At 39.3% G+C, this 24,759-nt stretch overlaps 1 protein-coding gene across 2 annotated transcripts in view; it reads right to left on the bottom strand.

Moving 5' to 3' along the window:
* ADK (adenosine kinase) overlaps positions 1-24,759 on the bottom strand; it is a 239,114-nt gene that overhangs the window by 154,078 nt on the left and 60,277 nt on the right. For both annotated transcript variants that reach the window (XM_054071726.1, XM_054071725.1), the window contains exon 4: positions 13,193-13,271. In XM_054071726.1, coding sequence (XP_053927701.1) covers positions 13,193-13,271 — 79 coding nt within the window. The remainder of the gene's footprint in view (positions 1-13,192; positions 13,272-24,759) is intronic.

Here is a 24,759-nt window from a genome sequence, read left to right as displayed (position 1 = left end):
AATCTAAATCTCTCTAATTGTAGCAGATGCAAAATTAGTGAAAGCTCATCCTTCCCTTATTACAGGACTGCCCGCATGTCGATAAATCCCAGCTCCAAGTGACAGTTATGGTATGCAAAATCCTCACTTGTAAGAATCCCAATAGAAGCCTCACTGTTTTTATTGGGCCATAAAATGCAAGCCACTCTGGTGGAACGTCTAGCAGAAATTTCTTTAATATGTCATTAACACCCCCCTATAAACAAAACCGTTGATTTGAGAAGGGGACAAGGAGAACTCCACACATCTCCTGCTGGACAATTCACACCTATGAAAGCAGAAATAATTCACCCATCTTTTTTAACCTAAGATATTGCAGAAAATAATATTCCAATCAGAATGGCAAAAATAAAGGCAGTAGTCATTTTAGCATGAAAACTAAATATATCAGTGCTAGAAAGCAATGATTGTTCTTAAACCTGTGAACACACAACGGAAGAAACTTCATATCAGTTCTTTAATATTACACTGTGAGATGACGCAAATAGAAGTAAGACAACTTTAATGAGAGCCCAGGAGAGTGGAGAAAAGCTGGAACCTCAACAGCCTCCTGCAAACTATGGATCAACTCCACCACTTTTTCCAGTTGCACCATGCACAGAACTCTTGCAAGGCTAAGGGCCTGTTTCAGGGAAGCTCTGGAGATAGTGAAGAATGCAACAATAGGTATTCATAAAGTCCATTTATAAATGGACTTGGAACCATGCCTCCTGTAAGGACAGCTCCAAAACCAATCCAGTAATCCCAGGGCTTCAAACTGGGATGTTCCTTACCACAAGGATCTCACCTTATAACTTTTTGAATATAAGAAGTGCAGCATATCCATTGCAATTCAAGAAAAACTCTCTAAATATAAAAAACCCTTTAAAGTACCTACACAAATCATACGTATCTACATTCCACTGAAAGCAAATCATTTTAAAAAATAAATCACTGCAGAGCATTTTAATGTCTTGACAACTGGATTTGCTTCTTGAGATTCAAACACCTATTTTCTGATTAGTATACGGATTACATTATTGTCTTCCATAAATATATTGGTCATACCTTTATCTATATGATACTTGATTAATACTGGCAATAAATGCAAAGCTTCAGATTTAAACAATTTTCACTTAGATGCTACAAGGAAATGCTAGAAATACAGAAATTATACTTTTTTTTTTTTTTAAAGTATTTGATACTATGACTTTGCTCCTGTTCCAATACCAAAACGACCATATTGGAGAGATTTCTCAGCAAATTTCATTTCTAGAAGTCATGTCACATTCAGCTTTGGGCTAATGCTGAATTCCACTGTCCTATCTCGATTATTGATGATTTACTACCCAGAAGGCAATATGTTTCCTACCTCTGTAGTGTCTTTTTCCCTCTGAAGCACGCTGCTGTTGTAGTAAGACCTTCTGTCAACATGCCTACCAGTACACATTGTATTATTATCTTATCTATGGTTACAATATTTTTAGATCTGAAAACAGACTTGTTTCCCCCCACTGTAATTATTTTCCCTTTCTGGCCAATTTTTCAAGTTAACTTTAAAACAGTTAAAATGAAATGGGAAATATATTTTTGTAACACTTTCAATGTTTTAGATAAAACCAAGGCAAACTCCTCATGGTTTGCACAGACTAATTGACAAGCACTTCAAAGAAGTTATTTGTAACATTTTTATTCACACAGGGACACAGGAATACACGAAAACCAGTCCCCTCCATGCATGCTAATACACACAGAGAAGGCCAGAAGCTCCGTTTAGGCTTCTAGCTTCCAATTTTTGAAGCACTTCCAATACTTCTTAAATGATTTACTGAATCTAAGTGTCCACTAGAGACACTGAATTTGATAAATCATTTACTGTATATATTTACCTGTTTTCCACTGGCTGTTAATCATTGAAGCAGAGGCTGTGCGCCTGCTAAGGTGAAGTTCTTAGTTCATAACAGGGTTACTTCAGTATCCTCTCTCATGGCCAGGAATGTTTCATGACTGGTAACCATTTTCCGAGCTGGATCCCACAGACTTTTCATCATCCTCATCAAAAAATGTCCTGCATACCCATTTAGTGCACACTGGCAAACATGTATTGAATCTGCAAGTCTGCCTCTATTTGTCAATACTAAGTTTAATATAGGGAAAAAATATCCTATGGATAACTACATGATAACTATGAAAACAAACATAAACCACACCAGCTTCGAGGTGGTGGAAACAGTGCTCCATCTGAAGTCTATCTTTACTTTGTTATGGCCCAGACCCCGCTGTTTTGCAATTCTTGCTGCAACTACAGCTGGTTACGGTAACTTAAAAGTATTTTTCCACCCTGCAATTAAGAAACTATTAAATATTCGGACACGTTAATAACTCTCTCTCATTACCACGTTAGAAATCATCATTGTCACCACACAGCATAATGTGATGCCAGATTAATATAGTGGAAAATTGCTAATCATATCATAACTTTTCAACGTTTTTACTACATTAGCAAAACTGATTAAGAGTAAAGTGCAAATAATAAATAAGACAATTTTACAAGCAAAGAGAAAATTACAAGCAAAATGACAGCACTGAGAATGCTGCTGCACCCGATAATATAAATATCAATTATGCGATGCTTCTGGCTAGAATTTAAAACACTGCCGAGATGCTGATACCCAGCACTTGTGGAAATCAGATCTCTTCTGCTATATCTTAAACACAACTGAAAATCGTTATGGCCTTTTCTAATTGCAATGGAAATTGCAAACAAATGGGAATTATTTTAAAAGCTGGAAACTATCTGCAATTTTAACTTCTGTTACACTGTACACAGTTTTAAGCACTACATTAGAGTAAGAAAGCTAGCAGATAATTTCAAGTTTCATCTAGAAAATCACTGTATAATTTTAATAATCCCCTGTAGCATAGTTAGATACTGCAGTTTTGAGTTAGTATGCATGAAATGGGAACTACCAATGGGATATTATTTCTCTTAACTTCCATGTCATTTTTTCTGAGGACTTTCAAGCATCCATAAACACTATTTTTGATTCAAAATACTTCTTGTAGCAGGCAAGTTCCAAAAAGCATGATGAGATGAGAGATTCCAATACAAAAGCCTCTCCTTTTTATCAGGCTTCATTTTGCATACTCTTACAAAACATGAAAAGATTATTATCAAGGGATTCATTAGTTATTTAAATCTTTTCAATGGCACATATCACTTCAAACCCAGTGAACAGCACCTATTTAGACACTGCTTTTGATATAAAGAATGCAAAACAGTTGTAACACAACTTTTACTGATTTGAGCAATATTTGAGCTATTAGGAGATGATATTTAAAATTGTATGTCTCAGTTCATTTTCAGAAAGAGATATTTAAACATCATCTATCCTGTGCTCAACTCTTTTTTGAGAAACAATCCTTAAAGCCCTCAGAACGAAAAACCTTGCTTTGTCATTCCTCACGTTCAGTTCTGTTTGTTACTGGCAGGATTGCAATATCTGCTGACTGAGACTCATTACCTACTTTGTGAAAGACTGGAGTAGTGACATTAAAGCAATGTTTGTTCAGGGCAGCTTGTATTTTGGCATGGGAGGTTACAGTTTAAGGATTTTTATCTGCGGTACAATCTCAAAACACCATTTTTGTGAAGAATGAAGTGATACTTTCTGAAATGCACAGGAACGAGGAAGACAATAGCAGGTGCATAACAACTCATTCATTCTTACAACACACATTTGTAAACCAATCATTTCTTATTTATTCAGATAAAAACAGACACTTAAAGTATTAACATAATCAAATTTCTTGCAGCCTGAAAAGTGTTTCTCCTTTTTCATTATATTGGTACTATGAGAAATGTAAAAGTTTCTGCAGACACTGACTTGCTGCAAATTCAACAGCATCACTTCAAACAAAGCTCAGCCATATCATCTCCAAAACATTACTGCTTTTCAACTAAAGGTTTAATAGATTTCTAAATGATTTTGTCATGCACAAGACTGAGATTAAAGAAACACCAACAGTTTTGAAAGTGAAGAGAGCAAAAGATCTGAATAAAAACCTGCAACTGCTTTTTGATCCATTACCTAAGAAACCTCAACCCATGAGTACAGGCAAGTACAAGCTGCTACTGTGATTAAATAATCATGCTCTGGTACCACAAATTATGTCAGTGGATGAAGCTGTGCCTCCTTAATTTAAGAAGAATGCCAAGCCCAGGTACATTTCTGAGACATTTGCAGTGCTGTGGCCCAATCCCAACCAGAAATCTTTTTATTTCTCTCTAAGAAGTTACTGGAAGTGTTTGAAAGAGAGATTATTTCCATAGTAAAAGTGCACTTTTCTCATCTACTGCTTTCCCTCCCAGCATCAACTTGATCAGAAATTGATAGGTTCACATGTAACAGGTATAGAATGAGACTAAAAAAAGGTCAAAGACAAAGGAGGTAAAATACACCTGCCTAACAGCATTCTGCTAAAGACACTCCACTGCCCAGGAACTACTGTTTTTATCTCCTAGCCCAACCGTAGTGCTAAATATTTCTAAATGTACTATAATAAGTAAATAAATTAAAAAATAAATCTTTATTTTCCCCTCAGTTGTCTTTCACAGTCTTGTCTGAATTCTACTGTGTTCATCTTGCTTTACTCTTAAAATCTGTAGTTATTTCACTCCACAGAAAGCAAGAAACGAAATGGGCATTATCATAGTTACCAAAAAGGCATCAACATTCCTGGAAACGGAGGAGTGAAAAAAGATCATAAAAGTCTGCAATTCAAATCAACGTGATAAAAAGAGTTGAAGCAAATAAACGTAAAGGCATAATAGTGGGTTATCATTTTTGCATACGTCTTCCTCCTATTCCATCACTATTTGTGAAAGCAAAGGAGCAGACTGCTGCTCTCTTCATCCCAACACTTGTAAACATACTTCCTTCCTGCAAATTAAAGCCTGACCATAACTAAAAGCAGTAATTCTGCCTGTAAGTACATATATACATATATAACCTGTGCTTCAACGCAGTACTAAGCCAGCTGAAGTCACCACCACTGAAGGTTGGCACTAAACGTTTCTAGTGCATAGCATCTGGTTATCTCCTCCTCGCAGCTACCCCTAGAACTTCAGACAAATCCACTGCATTGGAATAAAGTTTAAATATTTGACTTAACTACTAAAGCAGTCATTAACTGTTCCATATCATACACTACAACCTACAAATTCAGGCCAAGAGATTACATGGGCTGATTTAGAAAGCAAAGAGACCAGAATGTGTCCTTATCAAGTCCACACTGCCCCTCCACGCTCTCAGGAGCAGTAGTTTTCACCAAACACAGACACAATGCAACAGGGGAGAAGAAGGAACCAGCAAGCACTGGTCTCATTGTTATTTCTGACACAACTAAATGGTCCTCTAAATGGAAGGGACCTCAAAGCCCATGCAGTTCCACCCCCTGCCATGGGCAGGAACACCTCCCACCAGACGAGTCTGCTCCAAGCCCCATCCAACCTGGCCTTGAACGCTTCCAGGGATGGGGCAGCAACGACTTCTCTGGGCCACCTGGGCCACTGCTTCCTCGCTCTCACAGAAAAACATTTCTTCCTGAGATCTAGTCTAAATCTCCGCTCTGCCAGCTTAAAAGCATTAAAACCTATACTTCCAGCTGTGTATTTCTTCAGGATAAATCCCAGCCTGTACTAAGTACCCAGTTTAGTAACCCAGGCGAATCTGCTTAGAATTTTTCAGTTTACCATAATGATAAAGTGGTTTTGTTGTTTTTTTTTAATTCTGCAGATCTAAATAAGAATTTGAAATTGGTCTTGGGTGCAGTGGAGTAGAAGTTCTGGAAATCTCCTAGGCTTTCAAAACAGACTGGGCAGCTCCCACACATTACAGAATTGCTCCGATGCCTGTACCAGTGAGCCTTGAGAATAACCTGTTTGGGAAAGTGACATCACTGCTCTGTGACACTATCAACAGGACATCATCTTTGCAGTAGCAAGAAGAGCCACTGCTGTATTTCCAGAGAAACAAACTTAAATGACTGGTTTTGTTAGCACTGAGGCATATTTTGTTATTTCTTCGCCACAACCAAGCCTCACTCCCGAAGACTGGCCACAGCACTGGGGGTGGATGCTTTGGAGAGCCACTTTCCTGGCTAGCAGCGTATAAACTTCAGCAAAGTATAAATAAGAGAAAAAAAAAAAAAGCTCTAAGTCTAACTCTTTCTCTGTTTCACCTTCTTTTATGTTGAACAGGTTTGAGAAGCAGGTACATGCACCTGTAGGACAACACAGGCACGGCAGAAACACATGGGAGCTGGCACGGGAGAAAACAAACCTTGGGGTTGCTTTCTGGCAGAGAAGGAGAGGCTATACCCCTAAGGTTATTAAACCATACCAGACAAAGTGGTTTAGAGAGCTTTTTCATACTTTTTCTTGAAAGTTGGACTGAACTATTGGAAATATTGGAAACAGATGTTTGCTGGGGCCACTGAGCCCTTCTGAGTAGGGGGTGTAATGAGGCTACTTGAGAAATATTGAGCAGAAGGCCAAAACTAAGGAGGAATTTCAGATTCTGACCAAAATGGTTCAGAAAGCACAGAGCCTACCACTCCTGGAGAACAATGACCTATATATCCTTTTGGCCAAGAGAAAGACACAGAGCTAAATGTTCTCTGTCTCACAAGTAAGAGGAAATTTAGGGGACTTGCACTTTCTGGGAGCACCATTACAGCAACAGGTTTTGGAGAAAGGCAGTTGTGGCATAGGTGAATTGAAGCAAAGAACGAGCAGAGAAGACTGCTAGTTGATGGCATGATGGACTCCACAAAACAATGACAGGCACCGCAAAGTTGCATCAACATCAAAAAACTGAGCGCATGTGCTTGGAGGGACCTCCCTGACAACTTTGCCACCACTTTTCTCCTAGTTATCCAGATGCAACATGATTTGAGGCCCACTTCCCAGCGAAACCTTCCTTCCTGTTATGCCCCAATCTAATCCAGTGTACAGAAGTAATGCAGAAACTTTCACCAGTGAGGAACAGATTAAATTCATTACAGTTATTTGCCCATTTATACAGAATGATAGCAGAGTAAGGAGGAAATCACTAAATGACAGAACACTGAGGAGCTGATATGTGGTGGGCTTTGTAGATTACACACTATCGGTAATGTTTAATCAAGGATAGTACTTAAACATGCATAAATCTCATTTGAAAAGCACAAAGCCAGTTGCAGTGAGTTTGCTGTATGTTTATAAGATTACAGCTTATATTCTTTCAAAAATGCAGCTCCGCCTGCAAGTATTTTTCCTAGATAGATTTGTAATTTTACAGACTGTTTTTGGAATAAGCATGACGTGGCCCTGCAGACACAGATGTTTAATATAAAGCCAGGGTTGGGTTAATTACTCACATAACCAATAGTAAAAATGTAAGAGACATCCAAGCCTTCAGCACACATTGCTTGTTAGAAACGAGCATGGATCTGTTCATCTTTCAAAATTAAACTTGTCTGTTTGTTACAATACTAAAACCACAATCACTTTAGATTAAAAGTTCAAATTAATCACCACTGAAGAATAAAAATTGGGGTGAAGTTCAAGCCCTTGTAATATAGGCTGATCCTGGGAAAGTGTCACACTTCCCTGACATACAGAAGACAGTGAGACACAAATGCTAAATATAATTTAGAATCAAATTATTCTCTCTTAATGTTATCTCTCATTTGAAAGTCAACACATTATGAAGAGGAAATAAACACACAATCTAGTCTAAAAGGAAGCTTCTTTAAAGCATCTAACAACAGTGTGTAGGCTTTCTGCAAGTAAGTTGCACAACCACAGAGAAGCCAATGATTACGATTAGATCGCGAGAGGTAGTGCGGAAAAAACGGGGAGTCATTACAATTTCCTGAGGTGTGCTTTATAAAAACATGATTGTGAAGTCCCAGGAGTATCTGTATGAAAGCTTCCCGAGAATCATAATTTATGTTTTTCCCTTATCTGCCAGTCCTACAAATTCAACTTGAAATGTGTCAAGCTCTGTTCTTCCAAGTTCACATGGCATCACTGGTAATAAAACTTCTGTAATTAGAATTTCACAATTCTGAGGATGAATAAATGATAGAATGCAGCTCACTCAAACTGCTAAGTTGGATCCACAGCAACAGCAGAACTGTTAAGGGTGGAAGTAAGTCATTAAGAAATGAAGCCTAAACCAAGAGTGCCCATTCTGAGGACAAAGAATGAGGCATTCTTTATATGTGTTTCCAGAAAAAAAAAAGAATGAAAACATGTTGTTTGGTGCCAAGGTTGTGTTGTTTAAAATGTAAGTTATAAAATTCTATTGAGTTAAGACTTGCAATCCAGCATTCGAGCTAGAAAGATAAAACTTCAAAGACTATTTCTTGCAGTTCTAAATTCAGTACTCCCAAGTCAAAGCAAACACTGATGAAAATCAGGCACATACAGCCTGGTCAGCAATACCTGCCCTGTCTGCACACTATCTGTTTTAGATACTTGAAAGTCATGAGCCCTATGAAAAGATTCAGGTATTTCCTTTCCATCCAGATCAATGCCTGTTGCTCAACAGGCACAGTTTTAATTAAAATTACAGAGGGAAGCTGAGAAGTAGTAAAATATTGTCTACACAAATCTGAACTGAGTTTGTTGGCAGAACTCTAAACCAATGCATTATTTATGAACTGCATGCAGTTACATGGATGCATATTTTATAGATTTAATATAATGGATCCAATCATGTGGAGGGATTGCAAGAGCTCAGATTAAAGCAAGATGTCACATATCATATTAGCGATAAAGCCAAAATTTAATGAGACAAGTAAAGGTCAGAGCAGCACACTGCAGTTTCAATTGGATCTCTCCACTCTCTTCCCTGTTCTTCAGCATGATAACTTCAACTTCAAACACAAAGCAGAACTAAAAGGTAGTACAAAGGGTAATCCCAATGCCAGGATCACTAAATGGGAAAGTTAAACTTTGGGTTCTATTCCAAGAATTAAACAATTGCAATCCAGTTAATGATATCTAATCCTTGTTTTCCAAAGTACTATCAGACATTTTCAGTGATTGACACCTGATTAATAACAGCTCCATCCAAAGTCTGAAGTTATTAACACTTCCTAGTGATAGGTTAAGGGGAAAAAAACCAACCCCAACCAGTTGGGGTAACAGTAACAGTAACCAACTGTAACTGTAACAGTACCAACTGTTACTGTAACTGTAACAGTACCAACAGTCCTCCTGGAAGGACGTCACCTGCACACCTACTGATAAAAGTGGATCCCGACTGTCTTCGGTACTGCACTGTTCTCAGGAAAAAACTCCATTGCTATTCCTCTTCCCTTGAGCTGTATCTATTTTTCCATTCAGTACCAAAGTCTGAAATGAAAAAGTATTTATTTCAAGAAGACTTTCCCACAAGGACTCAGAAGAACTCAATCTGTTCTAGTTCCCCATCTTTCCTCTTTCAAGAAAGAGGAGAGTGGCCAAGAAAAAGCAGATTGGTGAGGAAAAAACAGGGATAGGGCCGTGAAGGATGCAGATTCAAAGCAATACTGAGGTATTTATCCTGTTTTTCCAGATGACTTATTTCTGATCCTCTCCAACAGTTTCGTCTTTTCCCTCACACGCTTTTCTGTCTCTATTCTCTCCCAATATGAACTAGCATTTCCAAGACAAAATTTGCTGTTCATTTAAGCTCATTAAGGAATGACTAAACCGTAAGATCATTTATTTTATCATTCCCATTATTTTTCTACCTGTTTCTGTCATTTCTGGAACACATAAACCACTTCCTCCCCTTCATAACATCAGCTGGGTCAAACCAAATCAATATTGACTTCCCCACTCTTTTCAAGATTCACACATGTCCAAACAACTTCAATATTTCAGAGAACTGGGACAAGAATATCCTGTCTCCCTGGCTTCAGGACTGCTCTTAACTTTTACATTGCTCTTGGTATTCCCTTCCACCACTATCAGGTGTTTTTAACAAACTTTATTGTACTTACAAAACCCCTTATATGATACACCTTCAAAAAGTAAAAGTGTGACATTTCCAAGTTTCTGCCTCCTTCTCATTTACTTTCCATCCTCTTATCTGTTTAAACCAGCAGTATTCCCTATTTCTTCTACAACAGAGTAATTTTGCATTTCCTCCTTCCTCTTCTTTACAGTTTTCCTTCTAATGCGGGTTTTGACTCTGCTACTTCCAGACCTTGTTCTTTTTTCCAGCTCCACTGAGATACTCTGGACACATAACCTCCACTTTGGGCAGTCAGCATTCAGCATTTTCATTCTCTCAGCGCTCTCCAACCACCTGCACTCTGCGAGCCACACACTCCAATTCTGCTCGGCTGCAAGGCAATACCGAAACACGCACCAAGATTTCCTTTAGAGCCTTACCTACCAAATTCTTCCTTCAAGGCTGCACTTCAGATCTTTCCTTTCTGTTAACATGCTAGGAAAAACCAATCTAATTCTGCTCTTCACAGCTTGCCTGCAATTCCAGTTAATTCTTTGTAGACTTCTAAAATCTTCATTTCCATTAGAGTTGATGCTGCTCTAAATTTTAGTTCCAAGCCCCACGATTTAAGCTTCATTTTCTTCCCAGTTTTCTTCTTAATTCAGAGCTTCTTCACGTTGCCTATTTCTGTGATTACCATCTCAGATTTCTCACACACAAGAAATACAGCATTTCTAAGCCTTTTTCTTTTTTTTTTTCCTCTCTCTCTCTCTTTTTAAAGAAGCTGCCTTATCCTTTCCAGGAGCAGAGACACAGTCATCCTGGAGGAGATCTCAGTACCTTAGCAGACACTAAAGAAATATCCAAAATACGTGAGCATGTCCAAGAGAAGTGATGATCACCGTACACCATGTTAGCAAGCAGATGACATTTCATTTTTCCTTTTTAAACCCATCACACACGAAGTTTCCCCACCCATTTCGCCTCTGGGTATTTTTATTTCAACAGTGTCGCCTCGCTGATCCTTAAAGCAGCAGACAACTTGAAACGAACAACACCATGACCCTATTTATGAGTTGTTGCTTAATTATTTTTTATTCCAATAATTCTATTAATTTAATATTTGGTTTACATTTAAACTATACATTCCTATCCTCGCATTTTTTCTTCTGCTAAATCTTACAGAATAACAGCCTCTTTCTGTCAAGATCTCTGGAATTCTCTTTTCTCTCTCTTTCATCCTCCCATCCCTCTCTTTAAAGTCTTTTAGTGATGTTGTTTCCTTCACACAAAACTGTTTGTAGTTTCAGTCTTATTTGAAACCAAAACTAGGCGATGACAACCCTTCTGGAGACAATTCCAGATGGCAGTTGGAGCTGGATGAGGCTCTCAACTCAGAGCCAAGGTAGAGGGAAAAGTTCACTGACAAAACCCAACCAGTGGAAGAAAGGAACACTGCCATGGAACCCCCTGCATTTCACTGATTTAGATGTCATCTCTTTCAGTGACTGTATAAAGGTTCTGTGTACTTCGCAGCCTAATTACTGAACAACGCCTAGGCTGACAGATTAAGAAGTAGTTAAATACAAGGCAGAATTTACTAACAAATTAGCTGATGTCACAGAGGTCACCTCAAGGGGAGAAGGAAATAAAATCCTGGGCTTTTCAATCACTTCACAGTGTACAAACTCCAATTCTACCATATGCATTTACTTCTAAACTTCCTCAAAGACGTGGGAAGGGAAGCAGAATTTCATGCCTCTGGAATAAAAAATAGTTACAGAACTCTCTCCAAAAAGTTAAACTCCAGTTAAACTCAGCTGTCATGGAAGATCTCAACAGCAGTCCACCCCTACACGATCCCCATGGGTCAAGCAACAGTCATACTGGCACAGAATGAATCCAATAACTTAAGCTCTCCCAATAAGAGGGGAGTTTATAGTATCAGAAGCCAAAAATTGGCTTGAGCACATCGTAAAAAGCCCAAAAGCTCTGAAAGCTGCCTGTATGCAAAACCTAAAACATTTTGGAATTGTAATGCTATACCATAAAATACATGCAACTTGGATTACTATCTGTTGTGAAATATTTTTATCACAGATTTTTTCAAGACATTTGGGGTTTCAGAAAATGAAAACCTTAGTTAAGAAGCAGCAACTATTTAGTACAATGGATCAGCAATTATTACTATAATGAATTTTTCCTATTTATTGGCAGGGGCAACCTTTGTTAAATTATAACTTAATTTCCTCCAAATGTGCGTTTAATGCTCTCTGGCAGCATGTTTTAACTACATAGGAAGTCTGGAAGTTAATAAGCCAGGATCATTAACAAAAAGGTTATAAATACAGTTTGTGTATTATTATTTATAGGATTTGAGCATCTATCACAATCTAAAAACATGCACACGTAGGTGCTTAAGAGCACTGTGACAAAAGGCATACTTTAGTTATAGAAAAGTTAATATACCTGAAACCAAACTCATCATCATACACATAGCCAGAAAAATACCCTTGTAAAAAAAAAGAGTTTTACATTTCAATCTTTTATGGACAAACTGTCAAGTTCTTACACAAGAAGTGTGGTTAGAATCACAGAACAGTGCGTGATAGGGGTGGGCTGACAGTTGGACTGGACGATCTTGGAGGTCTTTTCCAACCTTAATGATTCTATGATTCTAGAAAGGCCTTTTGCATGTCTCCAGCCCAACACAGCGCTCAAGGCAAGGCCAGCCTCAAATTCCCATCTAGTTGCCCAGAACTTAATTGGTAAGTTACAAAAATCTCTAAGCATAGTGCTTCGACAGCTTCCCCATTTCTCCATTTTTATTATGACTTCTCCTCACTGGAAGATCCCTGACTGCAGGAAGGGAACTTGTCCTTGCCTCTTATCCCTCCTCTGTACACCTGACAAAAGCCTGGCTCAAGCTTTCTTAAGCCCCTCCGTCTCTTATGCCTCTCCCTCCCTCTCTTATCTACGTTGCTGTTGTAAATATAACCTTAACAGAAAGTGGGCAAAAAGAATAAAGAACACAACTTCAAAATAAATCATATCAAAACCACAAGCACAATTCTCAGCTGATCTGATCAGTGCTCATCACAAACACAGAGCACAGAGCAGTGAGTTGATTCAAATGCAACACTTCAAATTTTCAATATTTTTTTTGTAAGAGAACAAACCTGGGCCACTTTAACGGAATTCTGAGTAGAGCCACCAGCATGATATTCTACTTTGAACTTCTTCACAAGTTCTTCAAATCTGTTAAAACAAAAAAAGAGAAGGTGGAGAAGAAAAAAGTTAAACTATAAATTGTTTTGCTTGTTTTCAAAAGACATGAAGCTTAGAACTAGATGACATCATGTTCTTCAAAAACATGAAATTCAGATACGTCAGCTGTTATGCATGCTGCACACTGGGAACATTGATCTAGATTTTGTCCAAGTTACAAAACAAAGTGTGACACCAACTTGAATTCTTCAGCTGAAAGTCGCAAGTGGAGTAAGTAACTGAAAAAAGAAAACATTATCTGAAGCATCAATCTGATTGCAATGAGCTGTTAGATTGATAAAATCTTGGAGAGAAGCTACATAAATGAAGACATTCAGAGAGTTACTGCACCTTACAGAAGTCAGAAACAGAACGTAAAATCACGTGAGGAGACTGAGGAGATCTGGTGTCCATTTCAACATTAAGCTGACCCAAACACCAGTGCTACGTTTTAAGTTTCCACGTGACAAAACACATCTTGATTGGTGAAGCACTCTTAAAAATAAATCGATAAGTATGGGAGAAAATCTGATCACAGAAAAGCCAGTTGTCTCCAGAGAAGCTTTTGAATCCTTCAAGCCACACTGAAAGGAAAACATGGCATCCTCCAGTAACATCCAGGAGTATACTATTAGGTTTGAACATCAAAATATATAAATCTTTAACAGCAATATGTACCTCCATATTTCAGATCTAACTTCAGGGCTGAGACTTGGACAGAGATCTAGAAGACACTCTTCCTTTCCCTGGTTACTTTTTGCATCTCTGCTCCGAGGACACCACTGCTAAGCACCAGCCCTCTCCCCTAGTCAGAGGCGGCAGAGAAGGGAGGAGAGGTGTCGCAGGGAAGGGAGCCAGGACAAGCAAGGTGTGGCGGCTGCGGGAAGAAGCCTGTGCACGAACACTGCATCAAGCCTTTATGTTCTGAGCACGCTTCAGAATGACTGGGTTATCCAGCAGGATGATTAGCCTCAGAAGACATCAGACTCGGGAGGAAAGACTCCAGCAGGCAAGTTAAAATGGTAACACTAAAATCTGTTTGACTGTTTGAGGTTAAAAACGACCTCAAGGTCAACCCTAATTAACAGCATAGATTTGCCCTTAAAGCTTATTAACTATAGATGGTTACCTCTAACAAAGGAAGCTTGCCAGTGAGATGTATTTCAACATACTCCATTGTATTCACCTTCAGCACCTTTTACAACATTTTTATATCAGATACAGAGAAAATGAACGCTGTCTGCCAACCCCTCCTCTGCCCCTCACAACCCCCGTCTCCTTACAGTATGTGAGCAGTGGCTTTGAGAAGAGATTTGTCAAATAAGGACTTGTTTAAAAGGCTTTCATTTTCAACCATGTTACTAAAAGAGCATTTTTATTTCTACAGTACTTTCCATTAAAAATGTTTGAATAATGAGCTACTCACCCCAGCAAACTACCGATGGGCAGACAATTAGACAGAACCAAGAACTAAATTACTACATGTGCTTTTCACAGTTATCCACACTACTAATTATCTACCAATTCCATGTCAAGCAATTGAAATCTCAAATGATAGCAAGAAGCTGAGAGGGGGAGGAATAAAACCCCAAAACAACAGGTCTCTGTCAACTGCTTCTCATGCAAAGGCGTACAAACCATCATGCTGCAGTTTGGCAATATTTTTTCTTTCATTTAATTGACATTTAACCTTCCAATCAATTTGAGTGTGTACTGGCCAAATCATATGGTTGGTTTTGTAATTTTGTGTATCTACAAACACGTCAATTGGTATTTTAATTCCTTTATCTAAAGATACCTAATGTTTCTTTGGTCATATTATTTAATGGCACGTTAAACTTTAATAAACATGGTATACCCAGTTAGCAAAGCATACCTGATTACCTACATTAGCAGCTCCAAATCTAAAGGAGTGTGTATTTAAATTCTCATCTTGTAGTTTAAATGAATAAAACACACGGCATGTGAATCCAGGAAAAAAAATGAAACATCCTTAAAATCCTGTCTGTATTATGCAGTTTTCAAGGTGACAGCCACGTAATCTGATAAATAAACTGAACAAATAAGTTCACAATTACTTAATAACATAAGACAAGCAATGGTGAATGTCACTATTTCAGATGGAAAGTTAAAACATCTAACTACTTTTTCTTGAATCAAGACAGTAAGCTCACCACCTCTGAAGATCTATTATACAAAATAGAGCGAGACTGTACAAATGCAAAACAAGTACTTTTTGCTGGTCATTTGCTATGACACATCAGAAGGCCAATACAAATTGTGTTGGTCTAAGCCACAAGAGCCTGATAACCAAGCCGTATCAAGAATGACCTTAAAATTAAGACTGCTCATAGGTTTTTCTCTTAAGAAATGAGCAGTTAGGTGAATGTTCTTCCCAATGTCGGCATATGGCCCAGCAGCATGGGAGCACTGCCTTTGTTACTGCCTGACCTGCACAGGAGACCCAGTCACTCTGGCATGCCGCAGAAACAGGGTACTGATGCTATAAACCACTTCATTTCACAGAAGAAAGTTTAGCTGTAGAACTGCTGTGAGGCCTAGGGATGCTAAACAGAGTTTCTGTGTGTGATTCAGGACTAAGCTTTTACCACACTTGGGATAAGTCAAGAAAATGAGAACCTTATGAGTGAGCCCGAGTAATATTTTTGTTTCAGTTTCTGAAATTATTGGTCTTCGAGTATTTCTGTGCTGTACCTGAGAACCATGACCCTTCTGACCAACCGCAAAACAGGAACACCGAAAAAGTGAAGCTCCTCACCAGACATCCCACCATCAGCACCATACAGAGGGGCCTCTAGTTTTGGTACCAGGAATTTGTTCACCACGTTACAGTCTATTTTAACAAAAACAAGTTTGCGTTTGCAGCAGCGTGTGTTTTCAGCTGTGATCCTGCTGATCACCTCTAGCCCTGACCAGAGAGGATATGTCAACATTTTGTTCAATTAACCCAAAGGCAACAGCCCTCCTGGCAGTTACTGGCTTTTCTCTGCTTTTTAAAGAACAGGACTGATTCCTAATTTAAGTCAATAGTGAAAGGTGAGCCTTCTCAGTAGCTTCACCTTTGACAGAACTAATGGCTATAAAAAAGAAGTATAAGCAGGTAATGGAAGGAGCTCTTTTATAAGACAATAGGCACAAGAAAGAGAATAAAAGTTTTACACTTATTTTTTTAAAACAAAATACACCTACTCACATTAGAGGAAATGGAGACCTATTTTTAAAAGGCACAGACTCCTTTCACATCTGCCACACCATTTCCTCAACCGGAGCAAGCTGATAGAACTTTCTTCCACTGTCACTGAAGACAATGTCACCACCCTGTTTGTCACTAAAACCATCATAACCTGAGCATCACTGCTCGTCATCATCTCTGCATCCTCTTAATAAACTATCTTTAAACCTTACAACTTTCCTCCTCAGAACATCTCCTAAAAGACAGTTTCCTGTACAACACAGATAAATGCATTCATCTCCCAAGAGCTGTGCAGATCACCTGTTGGCTGTCTCCCTGCCCAGCTCACCTCTACCCCACACCTCTCCTCTAGCCTTGTCTCTGTCGTTTCACACAGAAGCCACTTCTCGATCTTTTCAAAGCCTTGCAAAGCATTATGGCACTGCACACACCACCCTTCATTTGGGACATTCATATCTACCACAGCCGCTGGGCATAAAGCCACCAACAGAAATACCTTCTCTCTCACGAACCCGCAGCATCATCCAACATCCAGGCCCTAGAGTATTTTGTGAATATTAGCAAATCTGATTGAAATCTTTCTTCTGATCACTTTTCATCACAATGGCTAGAAGAGTCACCAGCAAGGCTGGTGATTTCCTGAGGCTCTTCTCCAGTCTCGTGACTGGCAATCCTCTCCAGGATCAAAACCCATCTCTCCTAACTCTCTTCACACACACACACTCTTGAGGCTTTCTTGAGCTGGGATCCTTTGCTTGTTCTGTGTCACACAGCAACAAATAAAGAGTCCAATCTGGCTCACCATGGTTTCAAAACCATAGGGACAACACAAATAAGCACCTAAAATATTTCCTACAACTGCACACAGATAACGTTAGCAACAGAGCTGCGATAAGGAAAATTAAAGCAATTCAAGTAATGGTGTTAAGTTTTTGGGCATGATTTATATTAGACTACAAAGAATCTCTTTTTGGAAAGTAAAATGGCCATAAAATACGAACATTTAACTTTCTTACAGAGAGTGCACCAGGAGAAAACACTCCTGATGCACATTGCAGAACTACTGATCTATAAAGGAGAGAGAAAAGTAACCTCTTGTTTTGCAGCAGGGTGTGTTACTCTGGATATCTTTTGATATCCCTGCTTACTACCTAAGCTGTACTCAACAGCACTCACCATCTGGGAGCTCTATTTTAAAAACTCCGCTGCCAAAACCTGCCGGAGAGAAAAATAATTTTTGTCATTTTTGCTTTTGTATGCCAGATAACGACAGCCTGAATGTGAGACAAACATCAGGTTTTATATAATAATAATGCAATATTGCCAGTGGATTGTACTGGTTTGTTTGGGTTTATAAAAACCTGCAAAAACATTAAGATGTAAAACTCTCAAATAATCAACAAAAGGCTGCAAGTTGCACATAAGTCTGTAACTTCTTTGGAGGTCAGTTAGGGCAGGTAGGGAGGCAGCCTTTGTTGACCCCTCTAGAGAGGAAGACAGACTAGGATTTGGTCTGTTTTCAAGCTCTTGGGTGAATTTTAATTAGATTTTAATTAAAAATCATAATTAATGGTGATTCTGACACCTTTCTCAGACATTTATTTTTAGCTGCAAGAAGTAGTGATATGAAGAGATGGCAATAGCTTCACTGTTGAGCTGTGAGAACCAGAGCGATACGCTGACAGTTGGATGTTTGATCCTTTTAATTGCACTTTTTAAAACCTACTTAATTCTTCAAATGAAGTAACCTGTGCCAGAACGTCTATGAAATCACTCCATAAATTAAAGAAACAAAACGTGTGAGAGTGAGTACCACATTCTACAATCTGTTTTAGTCATGCTAAAAATTCAGTAAAGCCACAACACAAACCCTAAACGTTATTTCCATTTTTTAATAAAACCCCGAAGGCATAAATGAGCACCAACAACTATTGCAGACCTGCACCCAGTTGTGCATATGTCTGGACAGGGCTGTGTGTCATATTCCCGGCTCCATCCCATCCTGGGCTGATGCTGAAGCAATGTGGGCAGCCACCTCGCCAGGCAGACAAGCCCACCCCGGGTAGAGTTGGTGGGACAGCTGAAGCCTCTGGAGGCTGATCCTAACTAAAATCTAATTCAGATCTAATGAAAAGGCCTCATTTCAAGATTCAGACATTCTAATTAAACAACGAGGTAGTATTTTTAAACAGGAGGAAAACGGAGAATACCTCAGAACACACACTGCAGGTAAAAGGAAAGTAATTCAAGTTTTTAACTCTGAAGAGTGCACCTAATTTCTATCTAGTTTGTACAACCCAGCTGTCAAAGTTCGAACTCTAAAAGGAGAGTTATAAAAATGAATGCTTGCCTCTCTCATCTTTGATGATAACCAATTAAGATGTAGATTTAACTGGGTGTTCTTAAAACTGGACCTGCACGAGCAAAACCGCTGCCTGGTAGGAACACAGAAGTACAGGACTGTCTAACAGCTGCTTGGCAGGGATGACTTCATCCAGAGCTTGTCCTCCTCCTTAAGAGCTTGGCACAGAATTAAAGAGCTCAGGAAGGGGCAGGGGAGCAGAGGGGAGTAATTAAACAAGCTGAAAAGGAAGTGCTGGAGACAGGTTAGCATCACAGACATGCAGCACAATGGAAAGACAAGTGTGTCAGGAATGGGATTGCTGGAACTGAACACAGATTATCCTTTTTTCCCTCTTTTATTTACTACAGTTCAGAAAACAGTGACTCTTCATGGAAGTATTTACTGTGGCACTAGAATTTCACAAAAAGTGTTTTCCTAATCACCTCATCCAAACAAACAGCAAATGAAAAAAGCCAGTAATTCCTACCAGGTTGGGATTATGAGGAGCAAATGTTAATATATGAAAGAAGAAAAAAAATGCATAGGCAAATTGCAAGATTCATAGCTTTGAAATATTTTACCACAAATGTTAGAGAGGTTGAAAAAAATGCACTTAAATGTCAGTTTGATAAAAGCCAAAAGAACATTTTCCACATGTGTTTGCATTTAGGCATATTGAAACAAGATGGAAAAAGTAAGTGTCATTCAAATGTAAGGTTAAAACATCAGCTCTTAAGGACCATGATTTCAAGACATTTCTCAAAGTCATTTTTTTTTTCTTTTCTCAGCAGAAAGTCAGGCAAATTTACATGAGTGCGCTTGAAAAGCCCCCCCTTATTCTAGATTATCTGGATGTCTTCCTCTCTACATTATCTCCAAAACATACATGGCTACACTCAGAAGCCTCAGTCACCACAAGGCAAGTGGACTGGGCTGGGTAACAAGGTTTATTAGTGGTGGGGCTACAGGGGTGGCTGCTGTGAGGAGCTGCTGGAAGCTTCCCTTGTGTCTGACAGAGCCAATGCTGTTTGGTTCCCAGACAGTCCCAACACTGGCCAAGGCTGAGCCCATCGGTGACGGTGGAATAATCTCAGGGATAACAAAGTTAAGGGGTGGGGGGAAGACATGCACAACTGCAGCCAGAGAGAGGAGTGAGAATGCATGAGAGCAACAACTCTGCAGACACTCACTCCGAGGTGAGTGGAAAAGGAAGGGGAGGAGGTGCCCCAGGCAACAGAGCACATCTATACCTGCATCCTGTGGAGGTTAACGGAGGAGCCTTGCAGCCCACAGGCTGCAGGTAGATGTCTGAAGGAGGCTGAGACCCTGCAGGAAGCCCACAGTGGAGTGTATGAAGTGTATTATATATGATTACTATAGCGTAGGTCAAGATATCTAAAATTTCTCTCCCTCTATTAAAATGTTTTGATTAGAAATTTTAAAAGCTTTCATCAGACGACAGGTAATCAGAAACACTATTAGAGTTTCCATCACCTCAGAAATTTACTAGAAGTTCCTGCCTTCCACCCACTGGCTTTTTGGCAGAAGATTTTCCAAATGATCAGCCAAGACCCAGAAATTTTGTGGATACATCTCGGGATTCAAATAATTGTATTTGTTGCAAAACACCATAGCCAGAAACAGCTCCCTGCCCTCATGCATAGCCGAGAAGAGTTGAAAGGTACTTCAGGCAGGGGAAAAAATACCTAGTATCCACCTTCTTCATGCTTAGATGTGTCCAGGTGTGTTCTGGAGCACTGGGAAACGAGGTCATTACCCCAGATATTTCCCAGCAGTGTCACAAAAACATTGACATTTGCTTCAATGGTCCCAGTACACATCTGGCAGCTTGTATACAAGAGTGATACTTCCAAAAGAGCTGTGTCATCCTCTGTTTGCTTCTCAAGAGTAGCATGGGAAGAATCCGTGCTTTCCGAGGCCTGCCGTGTCCAAATTTCCTTCCTAGCCAACCAACAACAGGGCAAGTTGGTTTTGTGTTAGAAAGTAGTATCCTTCCCAATCCTTCCAACATCAAGACCTGTCTGTTCTACAATAACAATGCAGGCAATCCAATAACAGTTTGGAAAATAAGACTACAATTACAAAATTAAAAGCAAATTAGAGATCATAATCCTAATTACACAGCAATCCTATTGGACTGCAGAATATACACAGCAGAGATCAGGGGGTATCTGTCGCTGAACGTTAGTGAACGCAAATTGACACTGCTGTTTGACGTGTATCACCTCACCCCAGCTCACATAGCCCGGAAAACTTGTTTAACTTAAGAGTATTTTAATATTCAAAGTATTCAGCCATCAAGAGTCTTAGACTTGAGTTTTGCTACAATTGAGATTATCTAAAACCGTAGTGCACACCATATTAAGCTACCTGTAAAGAGATGTCAAAAAACCCCAAACGTACACACACACACACACACACTTCACTTGGGAGAGGGAATATATACTGTACTTTCATCTGTAAATACATCAAAACAGTAAATAGCAAAAAATAAGTTGCAAAGTCCAGGTTGCAATTCAGAGTGTCTTGAATATCAGAACATTTCGCAGACAGAGCTGTTCCAAAACCAGACTACAAACTGTTTCCATACATTACTGAGATTAAGAAGCATTTTACCTGAGTAATATTCTCCATAAACACAAAATCCATACAATGGTGACATCTGTTAACCACAACCTAAACCAATTTTTTGTCCTTTACACTGATATAAATGGTTCATGTCACTTCAATTACAATGCTAAAACGTCTATTTTTCTTCACCCCTTGTGCTATTTAAATTATTTTAAATCAGTAACCAGTTAGTAAATTTAAATCAAGAAAACATTAAAAACTCATCAGGATATTTCAGCAGACATGTCCACTCTAAGCATCCATTAACATGCAGAGAACTATAATTTTCCTCCCGAACAAATGATGAGTGCAGAAAACCCTGCTTTGAGCACAATCGACAGTAAATATCAAGTAAGATTTCAAGTTTAGTTCCCTTTAACCTGCCTGTTTCTCATTGCAGCTCTCTTGACTATCCCTTAAGGCAGTCATCCACTGATGGCGGCAGTACCATGCACTCCTGTAGCTCAGAAACACAGGCAATGTTCAATTCCACAAGCACACACATACTCCCAAACATTTTCCTTTTTCTCAGTGTTTGATAAGTCCATCAGCATGGGTCCACATCTTTTTTTTGTCAGGAGGTGGCACTGGAAACTACAGAAGGAATCAACTGTTCATTATCAACATCTTGGGATACTCGGGAAAAATAAAATATTTCAGAAAGAAAAAGAATGGTTTGGCCCTGGCTCAGGTTGCCCAGAGAAGTTGTGGCTGCCCCATCCCTGGAGGTGTTCTAGGTCAGGCTGGATGGGGCTTGGAGCAACCTGATCCAGTGGGAGATGTCCCTGTCCATGGCAGGAGGGGTTGGAACTAGATCACCTTCATGGTCCCTTCCAATCCAAACCATTCTATGACTGCACAAACAAAGCAACCAGATTAACAGCTTTGATTAAATATTTTTACATTGATTTGTTACTTGAGTGTTGATATTTTCAGCTGCAAAACAAAGCCCACAGTGTTGTATCAGCACAAAACCTTCAAACATTGAGAACACAGGCCAAAGGAGAATCTGTGAATTGCACACAGAAAAAAAATGTTATTTAAAATTTCATCTTCAGTAGGGATGAAATAAAGATGAAGGATAATCCTTAAAATAACACGCCGATTGTTGCTCTTTCGAGGATGCAAGCCCTATGTAGGGCTTATACAGTCAGGAACCTTTCCAGAGGATTCATAGAACTAGATAAAATATTCTGACTTCAGGAAGCGAAGGATGTTCTGAATTTAGGAAGCACCTATGTATTCTTCTCTATCGGTAAGAGGCGACTGTCTCCAATTAACCTTCCTTCTCAAAGACGTTTCACTATTACTCCATTACCGGTCTCATCAGCCTTCCGGTCTTTGAGCTTTTCATATACATCATAATACAATAATAGTGAGTGCATGCTTTTTCCTAAAGGGATATGATGAGTCTCCATTTCAACGTATTTGCTCGTTGAAGCTGTAGTTACTTGACAGAACATCTCCTGCAGAGATTAGCCTATTATTATTTGCTACAGATTCACTCTGAAAGCAAGAAGCCCATTTTCTCCAGATGACTCATTAACAAGCACGACAGAATGAAGTGTTCCAGCCTGAAATGCCAACAGCTAAAAATAACTCATCCCACAGCCTGTGACAATTCAGTCCATCTCCTCGCTCCATAGGCACAATCTCAGAGGGTCACCTTTGGGGGGAAAAAATTAGCATATGCAATGAACAGGGGATAAACACCCCGACCCCAAATCACAAGTTACAGAAAAGCTGCAAGGGAACAGCACTGCATGAATCATTTCACCAACCAATGTTCTGAGCAGTGCTAACGGGCTAACTCTACAGCAGGACAATAAGGAAAAAATCCAAACATTTGACCCAAACATGACAACACCGAGAGGCTCCTCCTGATAAACCCCTCATCCTGACTTCCCTGGGCTGCACGCACCTCGCCATTCCAGCACTAAGAGAACATGCCCAGTGATGTCCTAGTGAGTTCTCATGCTGTTATCAAGCAGCTGATGGCCAGCTGCTGAGACTCACAGGGTCACACCAGCTTGTCTGCTGAACAGCATTCCTAAAAAGCAGCTTTTGGTTACAGGAGTTGGGCATAGAAAGGATTTATCTCCTCTCCCAAGAAGGCTTGAATGAAGGAGGCAGAAACTTACTCTCTTCCCTTCATCTCTGCAACACGAGAGGAAAACATTAATCTGTCTTTATGAGTACAAAAAATACATTATTGACTGGGAAATGTGGAAACTGGCAACCACAGAAAACTGAAGGCTAATTTCTGTGTCTGGAAAGCTGCTGGAACAAACCACTGGCACAAGAGCCCCTGTAGTTAACTGCCACACAGTGCCCATTAACTGGGTATCCACATTTTCTTTACAAATCAATATACATTTCCTTCTCCAACGAGATAACTGACCTAGCATGGAACAGAGAAAAAGCAGATATAATGCATCTCAACTTAAAAATGTTCCTGGCATTCTCCCGTGTGACAGCCTCATATGCAAACTCAGGAAATACAAAATAGAACTAAGTGTTCTTCAGCTGTTACACCACTGACTGAAAAACATCAGCTACAACTATAATTTTCTATATAATCAAATTATACCTCAGGCTCAGTCCAAATGCGATTACCCTGTTCTGTGTTGCAGTCACTATTTATTAGATAATCGGGCACCTGGACTCAGGGAACCTCAACAAATGCAAATAAATAAATAAATAACTTTTCTCAATGTTCCCAATAAAATTAAGAAAAAAAAAAAGTCAAAATCTTTTAAAATGAAATCTAGTGAGAACTAGCACTGCTGGAACATAAATGTGAGGAATGGGGATCATACGGGAGGGAACTGGGATGAAGCATCATCATCATCACTAGGGCAGGGGGAAGGTGTCAAAGTAATGGAGGAGCAGAAATGTGAAAACCCATCAGCAATGAGACTCTATTGCAGCAGCTGGGAGAGCTGTGGGCGCAGGAAGGCGAAGATTCTTTCTAGAATACAGTAACAAGGATTACATGTAATAGATGCTAGGATAATGTACTCTTTTCTACTCAATAGTAATGAAGACTCCAACTGTCAAGTACAATTTCAGTAGCCTACTTTGAGATGAAATGCAGTTTGGAGAATTAATTGGAAGGCCAATAGAATAAGAGATATTAAAATATGATGTATAATAAAAGATTGAAGAAATTGAGTTTGGTCAAGAAAATAAATGTCTAGAAACAAGATGGACAGTTGAATAATGACTCTTACAAAGAAATCGAACAATATCTATTCATACCGCTTGGAGGCAGGCAGAAATGAGCTTAA

Source organism: Cuculus canorus, chromosome 7 (assembly GCF_017976375.1).
Source record: "Cuculus canorus isolate bCucCan1 chromosome 7, bCucCan1.pri, whole genome shotgun sequence".
NCBI lineage: Eukaryota > Metazoa > Chordata > Aves > Cuculiformes > Cuculidae > Cuculus > Cuculus canorus.
This window is presented reverse-complemented; position numbering and strand designations above follow the sequence as displayed.